This window comes from Peromyscus californicus, unplaced genomic scaffold (assembly GCF_007827085.1).
Source record: "Peromyscus californicus insignis strain IS unplaced genomic scaffold, ASM782708v3 Scaffold_5__1_contigs__length_169319896, whole genome shotgun sequence".
In the NCBI taxonomy this organism is placed as follows: Eukaryota; Metazoa; Chordata; class Mammalia; order Rodentia; family Cricetidae; genus Peromyscus; species Peromyscus californicus.
Genome location: NW_026294573.1, coordinates 4,045,965 through 4,065,346, shown reverse-complemented (window position 1 = coordinate 4,065,346; position 19,382 = coordinate 4,045,965). Strand labels below are relative to the sequence as shown.

The 19,382-nt window shown below is 52.8% G+C and overlaps 1 protein-coding gene across 5 annotated transcripts in view; it reads right to left on the bottom strand.

The window, feature by feature from the left end:
• Positions 1–19,382, bottom strand: part of Kcnab2 (potassium voltage-gated channel subfamily A regulatory beta subunit 2) — an 87,749-nt gene that overhangs the window by 3,939 nt on the left and 64,428 nt on the right. For 3 of the 5 annotated variants that reach the window (XM_052718744.1, XM_052718746.1, XM_052718745.1), the window contains 10 exons: positions 18,569–18,606; positions 13,715–13,794; positions 11,103–11,147; positions 8,550–8,594; positions 7,424–7,467; positions 6,528–6,614; positions 5,782–5,826; positions 2,546–2,631; positions 886–1,006; positions 696–790 (listed from right to left, as the gene is read on the bottom strand). In XM_052718744.1, coding sequence (XP_052574704.1) covers positions 696–790; positions 886–1,006; positions 2,546–2,631; positions 5,782–5,826; positions 6,528–6,614; positions 7,424–7,467; positions 8,550–8,594; positions 11,103–11,147; positions 13,715–13,794; positions 18,569–18,606 — 686 coding nt within the window. The remainder of the gene's footprint in view (positions 1–695; positions 791–885; positions 1,007–2,545; positions 2,632–5,781; positions 5,827–6,527; positions 6,615–7,423; positions 7,468–8,549; positions 8,595–11,102; positions 11,148–13,714; positions 13,795–18,568; positions 18,607–19,382) is intronic. The other 2 variants (XM_052718747.1, XM_052718749.1) reach the window with 1 other exon arrangement.

Below are 19,382 nucleotides of genomic sequence, written 5' to 3'. Positions count from 1 at the left end.
TGGCCGCATGCTTGCACTGGGCCAGACTTAGACCCTCCCATGTCCTGAAGGACAAGGTTTGTGGTGCACTGACCCGACCCTGGGCCAGAGGCACAGGGTACCTTTGGCCCTGAGGAGCCTCCTAGGACTCAGGCTGGAGGAGAGCGAGACCTAGAGTTGAGGCTCTAGGACTCTTGTCACCCAAATATGGTCACCCTCATGTCTTTGGGTGTACAACAAGGGAACAGGATTTGACTTGGAGCCAACTCTGCGCCCTAAGCTTTGAGGTCTCTGTGATGGTAAAGTGGGGAAATCACATAGGAACATAACAGAAGGCAACACTGGACCAGCCCGTACTGTGACTGCTGAACCACCCAAGGGGCTCAGGTGCGGAGGGGTGTTCACCGGTCTGCTTATCTGGGGTCTGTCCCATGGGTGGGAGGCCCTTACAGACTCGGAACCAGGCCAGAATCGGGCCTTTATCTACATTTTTTTGTTTGTTTTTGGTTTTTTCGGGACAGGGTTTCTCTGTGTAGTTTTTGGTGCCTGCCCTGGATCTCACTCCGTAGACTAGGCTGGCCTCGAACTCACAGAGATCAGCCTAGTTCTGCCTCCTGAGTGCTGGGATTAAAAGCGTGCGCCACCACTGCCCGGCTGATATCTCCGTTCTTACGTTCTTACGCCAAAGGTGTCCTACCCATCCCAGCTGTGCTCACCTTCAGGGAGGCTCTGGAGTAGGGCGGGATGCCACTGTCATACTTTCCTGAGACGATGCCACAGGCCAGAGGGGACCAGGTCATGGCACCCACGCCTGAGAGAGAGAGACCAGGGGAGGTTAAGGCGGGGAGGTTAAGCTGGGGCTGAGGGCGGTGAGGAGGGGTGGAGGCAGGGCAGGCTGATACCCACCTATCTTGTGGAACAGCTCCGGCAGCTGGACCTCCACCTTCTCTCTCTGGAACATGTGGTACTCAGCCTGCTCGCAGATGGGCGGGATTAGGTTGAACTGCCGAGCCACCGAGTATGCCTCCTGAGGTACAGAAAGAGACTGCCATGGGGAAAGGGGCCATGCGGATAGGACACAGAGGCATCCCAGGCCCTGCTGCTCGCTCCACCCCCAGCTTTCCTGAGAGTCTGAGGCAGGCCCCATAGGAGCCAGGAAAAGAGGGTAGGCTTTGGAATCCTAAGACTTAATGGTTCTTAGAGGAATCACAATGTAGTAAGGCCTGGAGCCAGAGGCAAATGGGATCATGGTGCCTTAGTTTCCCCATTTGTCATAAGGTTCTAATGAGTCAAGGGTGTCTGTAGCCCTTCCAATAGGGCCCAGCTTATGGCTGGCACTCAAGGCCTCAGACCTATGATGAATTTGGTGGTTGCAGATGCCTTCCAGAGGCAACAGCTGCATCAGCTAACTGACTGGGTTAGTGAGGGATCAGAAGCTTGGGGCCTCGGCTTGAAGGCATTCCCTCAACTACCATGGATGGGGTGAACTCAGGCTACTGCCTGTAGACAGTCCTATGGTGGGGACATGCCCGCCACTCAGAGGCCCTGCTCCACTTTGGTCTGAGACTCAGCTTCTTCATCTACAGAGTGGGACATGACACTGACATCTGTCGGAGTCCTGGCTGGTTGTGGGGAGTCCGCAAGATGTCTGACACAGGCTCGCTAATCCACTCAAACGCAGAGGTATATCAGGGGCTTCCAAAGTCCCCTGGGATTTGAAAAAAGAAAAAAAAAAACCCTTTGCGCTTCCTGCCTGAAGCAGTAATCTGTGCCTCCTGGAAGCTAGAGCAGCCCTGCATTACCTGGAGTGCAGAGACCCTGGCAGGGCTGAGGTGGAGGGCAGTGGGGAGGCTGTTAGGAAGGACCCTTCGCTACCTCCCCGCCCTCACGCTGCAGGACGGAGGCAGCCTCTCCATCTCGGCCACTCCCTTCCGTGTCTCCGAGGACAGGGACATCCTGCTGACTCTTCTTGGGAACCCCAGAAATACATAGGAACATAGGCTGCTCTAGCCTCTGATGGCTCCCACGGAAAGAGAAGACAGTTATTGGGGTGATTTCCTGAAAAGGCAGCCCAGGCGCCAACCTACATTGTCTGGGTATCCGTCTTGACCTAGGCAGTGTGACCTTAAGCTTGGGACTTAACCCCTCTGTCCTTGACTTCCCCATTTGAGACAGAGGTTAGAATCGTCATTCACCTATATGGTACTGTAGAGGTAAAATGGGAGTCAGCAGCCGGGCGGTGGTGGCGCACGCCTTTAATCCCAGCACTCGGGAGGCAGAGCCAGGCGGATCTCTGTGAGTTCAAGGCCAGCCAGCCAGAGGTAGCACAGGTACTGAGTGAGGCCCTAGGTCCACGCCAGCAGGCTTGTTCTATAGATCCAGAAACTGAGTCTCAGAGGGCAAGCCATCCGTCCAGGGCCATGTTCGGTGCTGTGAGGCAAGCTGAGACAGCCTTTGACAACCACACCCTGTTATGCTGTCCTTCTTTTTAACACATGTGCCCGAGTCTCGGGATCTCCTCCCACAAGGAACCCATGCCTGTAGACACATGGGTGTGTCACCCTACCATGATCTCCATGGAACTCCAGCGTGACGTGCCCCAGTACATGGCCATCCCCTGGTTGATGACGTGGGTCATGGCCCGCACGGTCTCTGTGAGAGAGAAGGGAGACCACGGGTTGGGGCAGCTGGGGCTCAGGCCCAGCCTGGTGACAGTGTGCAGATGCAGGTGGGGTGCCAGGAGGAGGGAGCAGGCTGCAAAGGCATCTTGCAAGCAGTGTACTTCCTGGCTCCCAGAGCTGAGTGTGGGTGTTGGGGAGGGGAGACTCCAGGAGAAAAGAAGAAAACGGGATTGAAATCCTGAAGACAAGTTCTCTGACCAAGTAAGGCTTGCCGGGATCCCTGGAAAAAGGCTTGTGGGTAGCCCGATGTCCCCAGGGCTGGCTAAGGGGATGAGGGGATGTGAACTTCAAGAGTGGGCCTCAGACTCTAGGATGAGAAAGTAGGAATTCTGATCATCAGGGGACCAGCTGGATGGAAAAAGGCTACAATCAGACAGGCCAAGGCAGTGACATCAGCAATGTTTGCCAACAGCTCTGCTAGGCCATTCTCATTGGAGTCCCACACAGAGGAAGATGGCGCCTGTAGGGACAAAGGCAGGCCTTTGAGGCTGGGGCTCTGGAGGCCAGTGTTTCTTGTTCTTGTGCTTAGGAAGCCAGAAGCAGAAGTGGAAAGGTTTGGGCAGACCATGCCCAGGCTGGAGTCTCCCTCCGCACAGGCTATTCTCAGGTCAATGGGGGTGGGAGGCTCGGGGCTAATTGTCCCTTCTGTGAGGGGCCAAGGTCTGGAGCAAATAGTTGTGAGTTTCCACAAGAGCTGAGATTTACAACATCCTAAGGCATGAATGGCTGAAACATCTCCCACCCCATCTTCTTCTAGGGCAAGAGCAGGACTCTCCCCACCCCAACAGCACATGTTTCATCGTATCCAAGAGTTTTGGGGGCATAAAAATCTACCAGTTGAAAGTGTACATGGACTGAATGGGAAGAAGAAAGGAATGATCAGGAGTGGGAGGGGAGCAAGGGGGTGATGGGGGTGAATGTGATTGAAATACATTATATACATGTAGAAAAGTGTCATAACAAAGCCCGTTAATTACGTATGGGTAATACGAGCTAATTAAAAACCCCCGCCTGTAGGCCTTCTCCCTGGGCCCTTTCGCCTCTTAGAGGTGTGTTGGCTCTTCAAACAGACTTAGTCTTGGAGGGTGAGGAATGGCTCCGTGGATTTCTCACAGGTCTGGTACAGTGCTTGCAAGGTCGACAGCCAAAGGCAGGGTAGGAATGTAGAGGAGCAAGTGTTTCTAAAAACATAGGGGTAACGTCTGCCTCCCCTCTGAATGCCCCCGCCCCACCCGAGCAGCAGAGACCCCTGGCAGGGACCGTGAGAGAAGGGGAAGAAGAGAATGACAGAGCTGATTGCCTGCCTCGAAATGCCACTGGGTCCACAGTACCCTCCTTGCATGGGACACAGTGCTGGCTCCTGTCTGTGCTGGTTTGGGGGAGGGGGGTCTTACTTCATACTCATTCTGGGTCCCTAAGTACTGCTTTAGCTAAGGTCTATTCAGGGTGGAATCTGGGGCATCCTCATCTCTGGCACTAAGGTCACTGGGGATTCTGGTGTAACAGTCCAGGTTCACCCAGAGCACCAGGGAAGTCACACCTTATTTCTGGCCCTGCAGGGCAACTCTGCCTCCTGTCCCCCCCTCTTCTGAGGTCAGGGTCTGTGGCTCTTTGGAGTTTCCTTCACCCCGCCTAGGTGAGGGGGCATATGAGAAGGGAGTTTAGGCCTTCTGGGTCCTTCCCTGGGTCACTGGTTTTAACCAACAAAATGTTTTACATCAGGAAGAGGACAGAACCTGATTGGGAAGGTTTTGAGAGACCTAGAGGGTCCTGGGGCCCTACTCAATGGAGCCCAGGATCCTGGGCAAGCTGCCCTAGTTAAGATTTTTAGAAACACTCTTGGCGACACCCAAGACCATGCAGCATGGTTCCCCTACTCTTTTCAGCCAAGGCTTAGGTCCACATGCCAGAGATAGGGAAGCCCAGAGGATGGCCCACATCAGCCTCTCTCCCCAGCCTCCCCCAGAGCTGTCTGGTCATGGTCATGAAGATCACAGCCAGAGAAACTGCATGATGCTCTTCCCATGCCGTGAGGGAGATGGAGACAGTCTAGCACCTGGGAATAAGGCTGATGGGCCAGGAGCCTGGTGTGACCGGCTATTCTAAGGGGCAGGGGAACCTAGGCACCTGGGGGATCTGGGCAGAGGCAGGCTAGATGTGGGACACATGTTCAGGAGCTCTATGCACCTGCACCAGCATGTCAGTGGACCCAGAAACAGTGACTGTCTTTCACCTCAATAATTAATGCTGCTTGACAGGAGCAGGGAGGCCAAATCCTTCCAGTTGCAGCCAAAACCCAGGGCATCTCTGCAGCATCACAAATAATACATGGGAGGGGTCAGGTGGCAGCACCAGCTGGCAGGCAGGAGCCCTTCCAGTGTGGAATGCTGCCCAGTCCCCAGGGAGACCAAGGCCTATCCTTGAGGTGGGGTTCTAAGGCCATTTGCTGATGGGGATGGGCAGATACCAAGAATGGCACAAGGATGCCCTGGGCCTCAGCATCGTGCCAGCTCATGTATTCTTCAAGGAAGAGAATCACTCCATTTTGATCCTGGCTGCTAGATGAGCAGACATGAGTAACCACATGCATCCAGAGTGCTCACAGGGAACCACTGTGGTAGATGGGCGGCTTGTTGGCTGGTTCTTTGCCTCTGTTGGAGGCTAGAACTTACCAAGCATGAAATATGAAAGACGTAAGTCTTAGGGGTTGCACAGTCTGGGGTCCCAGGACCCTTGTGGAAACCTAGTCTTTCCCAACCCTTCCCATCATACTATACAAAGGTCAAGTTCCCAGGCAGGGACTGGAGCATCCTCAGATCAAGGGAGACCCCGGCAGAAAGCTAGCCGGCTGTTGCGGATCTCGGCATCACAAGCATGGAGTGGGGGACATGCACACCGGGAAGGAAGAACGGAATGACAGCATGGATGGGCAGCGAGAGGCTCCAACACCATTTTGCTTTCCCTTTGCTTGCAAGATGTCCTCATGGGGCACTTCCCCACCCCTTATGCATTTTATGGAGAAGTTTGTCATGGGGGACAGAGAGTCATGTAAATAAAAATACTGTCTCATAAAATGCAGCTCGGACACAGAAGTCAATAGTCGGCTGAGGGTACTGTGTACCTTCAATGATGAATGTCCTTGACTTGAAGGAACTAAATGGGTCCCCTGGTGATAAAAGAAAGATTTAAAGAGACCAGAGTTTATCGCTGTGGGAACACAGAGGCGTGGTATGACAAAGGGCAGGACAGGGGAGTACAAATCATTGTACAGAACAGTGTTCTGCTAAAAAGAAAGAATATATATATAGACACACACACCAGTGTGGTATATATATAAAAGCAAATGGAGACAAAATAACCAGTTCGACTTAACCTCCCAAGTCCCAGAAGCAGCGAAGCATAAATGAGAAGATGCTGAGGCAGGAGGTGGGAGAGATGGAGGGACCGGGAGTCGAGGGAATAAATAAAACGCTAAAGAAACCCAAACGGCTCTTCAAAGCACTGAGTGCTTACTCTCCTTCAGGTAATAACTTAACCCCCCCGAGCAAAAGACCTCTGAGCCCTCCCAGGGGAATGAGAATGAAAAGAATACAACAGTCCCCGACAGTCACCGCTGTGCAAAATACCAACTGCTGAGAAAACTCTGCTGCTGGAGAGGTCCTGAACACAGCCAGGTTACAGACCGAGATCAGGGCTGGGCTCAGCCTGGCAGGGCCAGCCTACCCTCCCCCACCCAGAGGCCTAGCCACCTCTGTCCTGAGTGCCCAGCGTGAGAGTGCTTGACAGTCACCAGAACCTCAGAGCCGACCCACTGGTCGCTTAGCTTTGTCCTGCATGAACTGGATTGGGGGTAACCGGCCCACCTACCTTCCATGGGCGTGTTGGGGTCTGGGCGGTTGGCAAAAACCACGTCCACATACTCCAGCTGCAGCCTCTCCAGGGATGCCTTCAGTCCTAGAAGAACAGGAGGGGTCAGCACTGCCTGTGCCTCTAGACCCCCCTGGGCCTGGCTCAGGAGGCAAGAGAAGAGGGCAGGCCCCTGTCACGTGGAGCTTTAGGGCAGATGAGGGTCATGAGGAGATGCCAAGACATCAGGTACATCTTAAAGGGAGTGGGCACCCTGGCTATTCTGGAGGATGTCAAGAGAACCACATGTCCCGAGGCCAAATGGATACACACCCCTGGGGCGACTCCCAGGACCTGGTGGTCTGTACTGTAGTAACAAGAGGAGCTGGGCATGGCATCACCTAAGGAGGGGCAGCACAGAAGGCTGGGGTATCTGACACACGCCAGTCACCAACCCACGCCTCCCAACAGCTCAGAGCCTGAGGTGGGAGGGCCAGGCACCAACCCTCACCCCCAGTTACGATGTTTCTTATGAAAAATATGACTTAGGTCAGAATAAATGCGACTCAGAGGCAGAGCCCACATCTAGCCACCCCCACTCCCAACAGCCCTGGTGGAGTGTGGGTGCTCTCACAGCCTGCTTTCTGGACCTTTTGACACAAGCTCAGGGAGGGCCAGCCTGTCCTGAAACCTGAACATCTCTGTCCAGGCTCAGCACAGCCTTCATCCAATAGCGAGTCTCCTGCCTCTTGGCTTTTTGGAGCAGAAGGAAATGATTAAAAACAGGGTCCATGTGCTCCAGGGGTGAGGCCTGGGTTGAATCGCTGAAGGAAGGGATAGGGCTACTATGCCTCTTAGCTTTCCTTCACAGGAGATCACAGGCTGGGGACACCATGGTTCGAGCCCCACCCCCTCACCTTCGATTATGTGCTTCCGAGAAAGGCCTCTCTCTGTCTCCGCTCTGAAAAACAGGCCAACAGGGTGGGAGATGTTGCAGTCGGTAGGGGGATAAGGTTTATGATACAATGCTGGGAAAAAAGTCTGTTATAACGTGACATCTGTGGGCGACAGCTGCAGGCTGAGTTTTCATGGCTCGGGTGGATACCTGGACGCTGACCCCAGGGTGGCAGCGGGGCACAAGGGCTCTAGGTTTTAATATCACCTTGCTGCCCAGCTTGGATTTATTTATGCTTTTTGAGACATAGCTCAGGGTGGCCTCAAACTCATGATCCTCCTGTCTCAAATTCTCAAGTATTGGGGTTACAGATGTAAGCCCAGCTAAGAATTTTTTTTTTTGAGACAGGGTTTCATGTGTCCCAGGCTAGCTTCAAATTTGTTACATAGCCATGGATGACCTTCAGCTTCTGATTCCTCAACCTCCGAACGCTGTAATTACAGGCATGAACCACCACCATCGTTTACAGGGTATGAGGAGGAACGCAGGGCTTCATGCATGCCTGGCAAACACTGTACTGACTGAGCCTCATCCTCAGCCTATAAATCATGTTTATAACCTCCATGAGATGAGCTTTATCCAGCCCTAGAGAATACAGAGCCAGATACCTGGAAACTGGCTGAGTGACAGGTGGCCCAGGGACTTTAAGATGGTTTAGACAGTTCATAATTTTCTGTTTTCTAGAATTTTTGTTTTTTTGAGACAGGGTTTCTCTGTGTAGCTTTGTGCCTTGCCTGGCTCTGCCTCCCAAGTGCTGGGATTAAAGGTGTGCGCCACCACCACCCAGTAAGTTTTCTAGAATTTTTATAATGTCATATATAAGTAAAAATAATAAAAATTAGACAAAGTTTGAGTAAAAGACAAATTCAGTCAGAGCTGCTTGCAGTTTGGGGATATACCAGGTGGGCGTGAGGTCCCCGGATGGAATGAGTGCCAGCCTGCAGGTAGCTGTGCAGAGACCAACACACCCTCTTTCCTCAAGGACAACAGTGTGACCCTTGCCCCAGCCTTGCGAGTGGTGTCTCTGCAAGAACTGGGGCTGCAGTGGCCCAGCCACCACCGAGAGCACTACAAACTGTGACACTTACTTTCCACCCCAGAAGATCTTGGTGGTGATGACGAGGCTGGACCGTCTGCAGAGTAGAAGAGAGGAGTTACTGGACCTGGCTGGCCCTTGAGGTCTTTCCTCAGCCCTCACCTAGGGGTCCCACAGCTGTCCCACCTGGGAGCCTGGTGTGAAATGGGTGTTTCTGAATTGTGAAGCTCTAGCCAGGTGCCAAGCTCTGGATCTCCCCACTAAGAGATGCAACCAAGCACCTCCACACTGCAGGCTGGTATTGGGGTCTGACAGCAGAGATGCAGTGCAGGAGCCAAGGTTTCTAGGGATCAGTGACAGTGGCTTCCACATCCCTACGTGTGCTCTTCAGCCCACGAGGGCCCGCTGAGGCAGGAGAGCCCCAAGTTGGACTCACAATGCCTGCTCTGCTGCCAGATACACTGGTATTTGGCTACCCACATTGATAGGCAGTGCCAGCTTATGCCAAAGGAATGATGACCTAGTGCGAGCCTCTCCATGCACACTATCAGGGGCTCTACCTTGGATTACTGAATCGGAAGAATGTATCTGGGATTGATCAGAGCCAAGGGGAAACAGATGGGCTGTGTGAGAGGAGATGGGGAGAGGGTCAGGAACTCCATGGTGTGAGATCTGGTCACTGAGATTCTAGGTGACCACCAGGAAGGTCAAGGAGGAGGGAAAGCCCAGCTTTACCTGAGGCTTGGGGTACAGAGCGGGGCTCAGTCTAGGCTGACAGAGGTGGGGATCTTCTGTGGGCACTGTGGGTTCTGTGGTGTTGGAATGAGAACGGTGTTTAAATGCTTAGTTCCCAGGTCATGGAACTCTTTAGGAAGGACTAGGAGGTGTGGCCTTGTCGGAGAAGTGTCACTGGGCTGGGCTGTGAGGTTTAGAAAGCCCACACCAAGCCCTGTCTCTCCCTGGAGGCCTGCAGCCTGTGAATCGGATGTGTGAGCTCTGAAGGAGTGAGCTCTCAGGCACTTCTCCAGGACCATGCTCTCCACCATGATGCTAATGTACTGAAGCTCTGAAACTGTAAGCGAGCCTCCAATTAAATGCTCTCCCTTATAAGTTGTCTTGGTCATGGTGTCTCCTCACAGCAACAGAACAGGGACTAAGACACGCTCCTCTTCTGCTGCCTTTGAGCTCCATCACCTTCTAAGCCTGAGAGACATGATGTAGTTGGGTGCTGGGCTGAAGCCTGACACACACCCCAGGTTCAGCACTACCTGGCCAGGCTAGACTGGTGATTCACAGACCTAGACAGCCTTCCCTCTGCTCACACACTGATCCCTTTACAGTTGCAGACAGTGAGCTCCTGAAGGCTGAACTATGGCTAAGGTCCTTGGGTGGGGCAGAGAGGATGGAGTTCAGCTGAGAGTTAAAAGGCTTTCACACTTGGACCTCTGCGTGGTGCCCGTCATGCCCAGGCCACCTGGGAATGCTCATTGGCAGTTTATTTTGGCACAAGACTGTGTTCAGGAAGTACCATCCCATCAATCTGAGTGGAGCAGGACAAAGGTGTGTGTGTGGAGGGGAGAAGGCTAGGACTAATCACTAATCACAAACAGCATCGCTTCTGCCTCAAAGAACTGAATTGTGCACCTGTTTGGGGACATGGTGAACTCTGGGACCCTGGCCTTAGTTGCTTGCATGGCACCCCCTGTGGTGTGAAAACTCACTCCCTTGGAGGGGGCGGAAGCTACTTCTGTTCTGAGAGGGCCTCCCCTTTCATCAGGAAAAACTGGGCAACTTGAATTTCAGCAAGATTGCACGGGGCGGCCATAGTGAGTACTTTCTGTGTGCACAATCGAGTTTCACGGGGCTGAGAACGCCCTTGGGTGCCTGCTCCTTCTGCTTCCTGACAGGCATACACCACTCTGCCTCATTTATGCACTGCTGGGAATTGAACCCAGGCCTGGCAAGCACTAGAGCAACATTCCCAGCCCTCAGCAATGCTCTTCTTGTTGTCTAGCTTACTGGTGGTCCTTGCAGAGAACTGAATTAATTTTTCTATTAGAGAGGGGGGGAGAGAGAGAGAAAAGAGAGAGAAGAGAGACAGGGAGAGATGGAGAGAGGGAGAGAGGGAGAGAGAGAGAAAAGAGAGGGAGAGAGAGAGAGAGAGAAGAGAGAGAGAGAAGGGGCTGGTGAGCTGGCTCAGTGAACAAGGCTGTGTGCTGTCAAGCTAGAAGCCCTGAGCTTGATTCCCTGAATCCACATGGTAGAGGAAGAGAACCAACTTCCACAGGTTGTCATTTGACCCCAGTACTCTCAACATGGCATGTACCCACCACATGTAAATAAATAAATGTAATGATAAAAGACAATAAAAAAGATCGCACAAGCGGCTGACAGACCACTCCTGTGGTAATCAGCAAAGACCAATTCCCAAACGCATGTTCCCACTGCAGTGCCATCCAAGTCCAGGCTTGCCCCAGGCAGACGGCCTGCCCACCCCAGCCAGGAACCCCAGGATGCATTTGCCTCTCCTGTGCTGCCTGCCACCCTCCACCCCCAGCCTTCCTTGTGTACCCTGGAGACAGACCACAGAGAACTGGATAATTACCTCCATCCCTTCTTCTTAATGATGTTTCCTAATACCACTTCAGCCCTGCAGAGCAAGAGCGAGAGAGAAGCAGACATGGGGATTTCATCTATGCATAACGGAAAAAAAAAATCAAACCCAGCCCCACCGTGACAACGAGCCATCGGGTCCCCTCTGTGAAAATGCCATTGGGGTTGGAATGCCAGGCGCCTATGTGGCCTTGGCTCGGCAGCTCATTCCAGAAGGGGTGAGGTCTGCAACTGTCCAGGACTGGCAGCAGGGGTGGGGGTGGGGGGGCTGCTATTCCTCTGATGAAAAGGCCTTGTCCCTGCAGCAACACCTCTGCACTTGTTGGGGAAGTGAAGGTCCCCAGAACTCGGTTCCTCGGCTAGCTGCAGACACACTGGGGAAAAGGCCCGGCCAAGGCACATGAGTACAATGTGCAGTGAACTTGTCTGTAAAAGGCAAGCAGTGTTCTAGGTGTTCTCTGCACACACTGACTGGGTATGCAGAGACAATGCACTTTCTGGGGCCAGCGTGGGGCTTCCAACCAAGCCTGTGTGGGCCCGTCTGTTTTGTGCGTGTGTGCACACATGCGTGTGTGTGGCGTGAGTGTATTTGCGTGCAGCTCCTTTCTCTCTTTACCCAGCCCACCGCCTGTTCTTGGCATGGCTCAGGGTCCTGCTTCAAGCCGGGGCCAGCTGGGGTCACAAGCTGGCTGTTCCAGCTTCCCTTGGCACAGCAGTGCAGATTAACTTTTAAGAACTTTCTGCTTGTAGCAAAATGTTTCTGAGCAAAAACAACAGACGGAAAATGATCCAAACCCAGCGCTACATTCCAATTATAAAAGCGCCTGAGTCATCCACTCAGAAATAATGGGCTCTAATTTGCAAGCTGTTTAGCATATATTCTGAATGCCCCTCATTTATGGTCAGGACGCACTGAAAATTCAATCAGCTCTGGCCTCCTTTCATTCCTTGGTCCCCCAATTTGTCAGACAAAAGACCAGGAGAGGAGGAAGCTGATAGTGAGGCTGCCTGAGTGGCTAACCCAAGCCTCTTGCTTGCAATCTTGGCTGCAAGCTAATGTGGGCACAGATACACTGCAGGTCGCCGAGAAGCACACAAATTACTGTCAGCAAGATATGTGCACGCTCACCCCCAATCAGTGTGGGGGGGCAGCTTTGGCTGACTGCTTGCTGGAGCTACAGCAAGCCCCTTGGTCAGAGAAGCTTGGCCTGCCCTCAAGACATAGTGCTCAGCTTCTCAGTCACATTGGCCACTGGTGTTAAGGTATCTCCACTGTGTGAGCCGACTGGCTTAGCTACAGGCTGGACTGTGGAACTACAGCAGCTGGCCGAAGAGCTGAGGGCAGGGGGCTCTGGAAGCAACACCACTGAGAGCAGAAAGCTTCTGCCTAAGGCCTTGGCTTCTAGCAAGGGGCTCCTGAGAGGCCCCCAGGATGCCCAGTGTCCAGTGTGGTGCCCTGGAATGCCAGCTTTGAGTGTCCAGTTAAACAGATGTGAAGGCAGGGACAGAGCACAGTTTGGCATCAATAGAGATGAAGGAGGTGACATTAATCTGTGTTTGCTCTCCTGGGCAGCAAAGCCCAGGCAGGAGCTGGGCCAGGGAGGAGACTGGGAGATGCCTTTGGGCTGGGCATCTGCACCAGGCTCGTCAACCTCTGGCTGTTCTGCCTAGCTCGTCTGTCTGGAAAGCATCTTGCTGTGATTGGAAGCTGCTGTCTGTTTGGAGAAGGGGAGGGAGGGGACTGTGTGTACGAACGATACAAGCATTGCTGATGGAGGTTAAAGGGGAGGAGGGACAGCTGTCAGCTCCCCAGGCCCTCGGTAGGGATTGGGCAGTTGTCCAGATGGGTTCCCTGATGCTTGGCGCTAAGGGTTCCCCTCTAGGCAGCAGGTACCATCCCAAGGCCCAGGAAGCAGGTGCTGGCCCCATGGCCACGGCACACAGCAGGTCGGGGCTACAGTCAGCCCAGCTCATGGGAACTGGACTGGCTCTAAACAGGAGTGGGCTGAAGGGAGGGCAGAAAGGGAGCCAGAGAATGATTTCACCAACAAAAACTGACTTTTGGAAATGTGATGCAGGAGACTGGATGATTTGATTTCAGCCCGTCTTTAAAACTAAAGCCAACAGCTCTGGCTGAAGAGCACTGAGCCTTTGCATAATTGAGTTGGAAAGTTCACTGTCAAGATGGAAAGCGCTTCCTTTGCACCGAGGTTTGCCAGTTCCTGCTCGCTCCAGCTCAGAAAGGCTGTCTGCCCCACAGCCTCCACTGCATCATTGAGACATGAACATGTCAGGCTCATGGTGCTGGCCGAAGCTCACCAGCATGTCCGCACAGCTGGGGAATCAGTAAGTCTTGGCTCTAGCCCAGCACCGTGCCTTGGACACCTTGGCGCCTGGGCACACAGGGAGTTTAGCAAGCAGCCAGCGCCTGAGTGTTCTGAGTCTGGCCCCATCCAAACATCTCCTAAGATCATTTAGCACTCTAAAAAGAGGACAGCGTGATAGTAGACACTATTCCAAGTGCCTGGGAAGGAGAGCTGGAACTGGAGATGTGGCTCTTTGAAGGTGTCCCACACCACCTTCTCCCATGGGAAGAGTACATACTTGCCAGCAGCGTAGACCTCTGCGGTGTCGAACAGGTTAATGCCGTTGTCATAGGCTAAGGTCATTAGGTGCTCTGCCATCTGAAATGATAAGACCAGAGCTGTTGTTGCTAGCACTGTCCTTCCAGCTCCAGGGAGGCTCTGGAGCAGCTGTCCTCAGCCTTCCTAATGCTCCTCACGTTGTGGTGACCCCTAACCATAAAACTATTTTCATTGCTACTTCATATCTGTGTTTTCTGATGGTCTTAGGCGAGCCCTGTGAAAAGGTTGGTCAGTCACAAAGGGGTCAGAACCCACAGGTTGAGAACCAATGCTCTGGAGCATCAGTTCCCATGGCCTAGGTGCTTCTCCTGGCTTTTCTGTCCTTCCAGCCATTTTACCGGCAAGCAGCAAACCCTCAGAAAGGACAAAGATGGCAAGACCGATGAGGGAAACAGCCTGCTGGCTATGAGACTTTTGGGGTCATCATGGAATGTGGCCCCGGCACTGGGCTAGTGTCCCTCCAAAATTCACATGAACAAAACCTCAGGATGGGACCTTATCTGAGAGTAGGGTCTTTGCCAATGTAATCACCAAAATGGGGCCACGTTGCCTCCTGGAGAGCCAGCCATGGATTCCAACGTGACTGGCATCTTAGGCGAGGGCTACATGGTTATGAGAAGTGACTGCAGCGATAAGTCTTCAAGCCAAGAAATGCTACCAGAAGCTGAGAGGGGCGGGGACAGATTCCTCCTACACGCCTTTGGAGGGACCAGGTCCCAACTGAAGACACGTGGTTGCCAGCACCTTGCCACATCAGTCACGGGGCCCAGTGGCCAATCTTAGGAGGATGTCCCTCCCCTTCTTTTAAGATTTAACTGTGGATTTATTTGTGTCTCAACGACCCTCTCCCAGCTACCGCAGGAGGGCTGCACACTGACCACGGAGGGTCACATAACCACTCCACAGTGGGGTCGAGAGTCATGTGGCTGTGGCTGGTGTTTCTCTAATATGACACTTGGCCATCCAACCGACCTCACTGCTGACCAGATCTTACTTCTTGAGCTCCCAGAAGAGTGAGCTTTGCTCCATGGCAAAGAGCAATGGGTGGCAGGTCCAGCTATCAAGGAAGCTGGGAGCGCACTTGTGACCGATGGCCCCCACCAAAATACAGCAGAGGGTGGTGCCGGGACACTGCAGTCCACAGAGGGGCACACCTGTCGAATGCTGCTCAGGCACTCACCAGTCCCCCCTCCCCAGTCAGCCCAGAGTGGCCAGGTGATTCCAGCCCCTGCCTGGTTCTCTGGTGTCCACTGGTTTCAGGGATGAGGGGTATGTGTGAGAGTGTGTGTGCATGTGTGCATGTGTGCATGCGTGCATGCCGAGGGACTCCGGGAGTGATACTGACGGGAAAGCCCTGCTGGGAGTGCATCCATGCCAAGTGGTGTTCATGGGAAGGTGGACTTGGTGCTACCAGACTCCCTGATTTGTCAGGGGATCCAAGAAATCCAGGCAGTGCTAAACCTATTTTTCCAACACTGCAGATACTGAAGAGCCTCATGCTGAGTCACAGCGGCTGGGGTCTGAGAGCCAGAAGCTCCAGGATGATGAGGCCAAGGGGCTCTGGAGATCAACCTCAGGGAGGTTTGCTGCGTCTTCTGTGGCAGCTCAAGTGTGAGCACGTCAAATACACGATTACTACTGCTCTCTGGGGGCCTGAGGCAACTGCTGAGCCTTTCCTGCAGCCGCCACCGAAGGAACCCCTCCTCATGCTGGGTGTTCTCCTGCGATGCCAATGCATGGGCAAGCGTGGCTTGTTCACTACTGCTTTTGCCTGACCTTTCCCGATGTACCCCACCACCCAGCCTGAGCCATGCCCAGGAGGACACTACATGCTGCATCCCACTGGCTAGGGGCCATGTGGCCTCCCTGGAGGGCTTCTGGGAGGAGAGGGCTCATGGCTTGCATTTTTGTCTTTCAGGGACCTTTTCTTTTTGATAGGCATATATTTCTGTACTGTTCTATCTGCCTGACACAATGGAGGCGGTGGCTTCTCTGAACTTGGTCTCTAGCACACACAGTACCTCCTGGAAACCAGTTTAAAGTGGTTCATGGAGAGCTTCATTCCTTCTCTCTTTTTCTTTACATTAGGTACATACTTACTGGAGCTGGGATGGGCTCAGCTGGTAGAGTACTGGCCCAGCATGCCTGAAGCCCTGGGTTCAGTTTCCAGCAATACACAAAAACAGGAGTGATAGCTGTTAACCTCAGCACTCAGCGGGTGGAGGCAGGAGGGTAAATTCAAGGTCATTCTTGGTTACATAGTAAGTTCAAGGACAGCTGGGAATACATGAGACTGTCTAAAAAATATCTTTACCAAATTACTAAAATCTATACGGAAAAACCTATCCTACTAAGCCTAAAACTTTTTTTTGGAGGTGGGTGGAGATGGCTCAATGGTTAACAGCACTGGTTCTTGCAGAGGACCAGGTTTGGTTCCCAGCACCCGCACACTGGCTTACAGACATCAGTAGCTCTAGTTCTAGGGGATCTGACGCCCTCTTCTGGCCTCCTCAGGCACTGCACGCTTGTGGTGTATATACAGGCAAAACACTCAACACACATAAATGTAACTAAAGAAGATAACTTTTTTGAGCCAGGGTCTCACTATGCAGTCCAAATGTTCCCCAAATGCAGGCTCTTTCTGCTGCCGCCTCCTGAGTGCTAGGACAGTGGCAGTCATCACCGGTTCAACAGTACTGGCACATGCACAGGGCTGTGCGGCCATCACCACCATTCTGCTGCACGGCCGCTCCACAGATGATGGTGGATGGCTGCTGTGATGTCACAGCCCAGGAGCCATCAAACCTTGTCCCACTGGGACAGATATTTAATGACTCAGACATCCTGGGCTAGATGATCTGTCACATACTCAGCTTTGTCTTTGCATCAGAGGCAGCCATACACATGTCAACCAGTGAGTGTGGCTATCTAAGTGTCAATAAAACTTTACTCACAAAAAACAGACTGCGGACTCAGAGACAGGAAGTGGATTAGAGGTTAGCAGGGACTGGGAGAGTTGCCGCTTAAAGGTGTGGAGTTTCTGTTTGGAAATAGAAGTTACATTTTCATGGCAACATGAAGACACCCAATGAGCTACACCCTTAAAATGGTCATTTTGTCTGTGTGTACATGAATGCACTTATGCACAGTGACAGAGGTCAACCTTGGGTGTCATTCTTTAGGCTACTGTCCAACTGTCCACCCTGACTCCTTTGAGTCTCTCATTTGTCCTGCAGATTCCACCAGGCTGACTGGCCAGTGAGCAAATCCTCCAGGCCCACTGCTGGGATTTCAAGTACACACTGCCATGCCCCCCACCCCCCTTTATGAGTTCTGGTAAACACTTCACTCGTTGAGATACCTCTCTAGCCCCAACATGGTAAATTTTATGTTCCATAAATTTAACCAAAAGTCCTCAAAGTGGGGTGGAAAGCTGCCCACGGTAGTCTTCGCTTTCTGACTGGCTCTTCCAAACAGCCAGAGAATGAATACTCTTCACCTGGCACACCCCGGGGCCCCTAACATTTGGCATATTGATTTTTTTTTACATAAACTGTGGGATCTAATACAAAATTTTTTCTTGTTCCTTCACTAGGTTGTTTTTGTATGCCACATCCTTCCAGACCCCGGACTCTGTCATCTATTATTCCTCTGCTCCTCCAGGTTGATGTCATCGAGGTATGACCCCCAACTTCTTTATCCTTGTCATCCTGTCCATGACTGAGACATGGTGGGGAGAAGGTAGCTGGAGCTGCCACCTGAGATTCATTCATCAATACTCTCAGTGTCCACAAGGACATCACGCCCTGGAGCTAGTGTCAGGACAGTCTGCTCCCTTTACCCCCCCCACCCCCCCACCCCCCCCAGTTCTTCCATCTACTGTATCAGCAGCTGCCCTGAAAGGGAGACGAGGCTGAGTCAGACATGACTTCTTTGAGACAAACCACACATGTCCCATGGCTCCAATTTCTACTCTGAGCTCTGGGGACCAGAGCTTCACCTTAGAAGCTCCCGATTCACCCTGAGTCTCCAGAAGCCTCAGAGCGCAGGACAAATGGTTCAACGACCAGCTACTGCTATAAAAATAAAGACCCAAACCGCACACTGCATTTAAATCTCCGTGGGAGCCAAGTTTTCCCTAAAAACTGAGCAGCCACAGCTAACAAAGTCTCAAATGGACTCACTTATTAATTTTTAAACACAAACCTTTCTACAGCAAATTGGGCAAACACAATAGCTGAGATGGCAGAGATGCCGAGAGCTCTCCTCTCTGACCTCACACTGTCCGGAAGTGCACCCCTTTCCTTCCGATAGGCTCCGTGACACCAGCAGCACTCAGATAGGCTTAGTGTCACCTTGTGTCCCAGCAGCAGATAAGCCCCAGATGACAGCAGTTCCCCGTCGTTAGAGGAGCACATTGTCAGGAACACAGTGGGCCGACGGCCTGCCCAGGTTAACGGATACATATGGATGGGTCACTCGTGTGGCATTCTCAGAGGGCACAGCTCAGATCCCTATCCAGCTTTGCCACTTGGAAAACACGGGCCTTGAATGCTCAGGGTTAGCTGCGGCATTTACATGAGAATCCCAGATTCCCAGGAGCTGAGAGACTGAGTTCTCAGCTAACTAGTGCCACCAGGTACAACATCTTTCTTGGCCACTACCCACCTGGCTTGCCTGGCCACTGCGGTAAGATACCTTCAACAAACAAAGAGAAAGAGGCTGCCATGGAGGCCTCCATGAGCATACACAGTCCCTGGTTTATGCAGGGGACTTAACCATGTGCCTTGGGGCTGAGGGCTCCCTGTCTTACCTCATCGGTGATCTGGCCCCCGAAGGTCACCCATGTTCCTAGAAGGAGATACATAGGCTCAGGTTAGACCATCTGACAGTGGGCCAGAACTGTCTTGTGGGTACTCAGACTTTGAAGTGTAGGGCATGGGGTCAGGGACAGCCACATGCCACCCATGGCTCTGGGTTGAGCACATCCTGTGTTTGTGAATCCCTGGCCTCCAGGGTGAGTCTCCAAACATGGTGACAGTAGCCTGTCTGGGGGACAGAGAGCTGGGTAAGCTGAGGAAGGCTGTGGAGGCTCACACCTGTAACCTAAGCACCTGGAAGACTAAGACAGGACTACCCCGAGTGTGAGCTCAGTGTGGGCTACAGTGTGAGACTGAGGCCAGTGCTGGTGTGGTGCCGTCCCAAAGAATAGAAGGAGGGTGCTTCCCCGATGACAGGCTCTGTCTGCTTGGAGAGGGGTAGGTGTGGGTGTTAGGGCAGGAGGGGTAAAAAGTGTGTTTGCCTTGAAGATGGAAGACAGTGGGTTCTGAGGTCTGAGCTCACATCTGGTGAAAGGAACAGGGCAAAACTGAACTGTCTCTCTGAAGTGAGGCTTAGAAGCCATCGAGAAAGCTTCCTGGGCCAGTGAGAGTCAGGGGCTTCTCTGACTTCCGGGCAGGGGTGAAGGGCTGTGTGCAAAGGACTCCCAGGGTTCTCCTGGCCTTTCCAGGACAAAGTTCTGTCCTCTCTTTCTTCCCAGCTTCCGGTTTCCATGGCAACCTAAGCTCCCAGAATCATAGGTTCTCAGTGTAGCTCTCTATTAAGGGTGGGGCCGGCTTGCTTGAAGC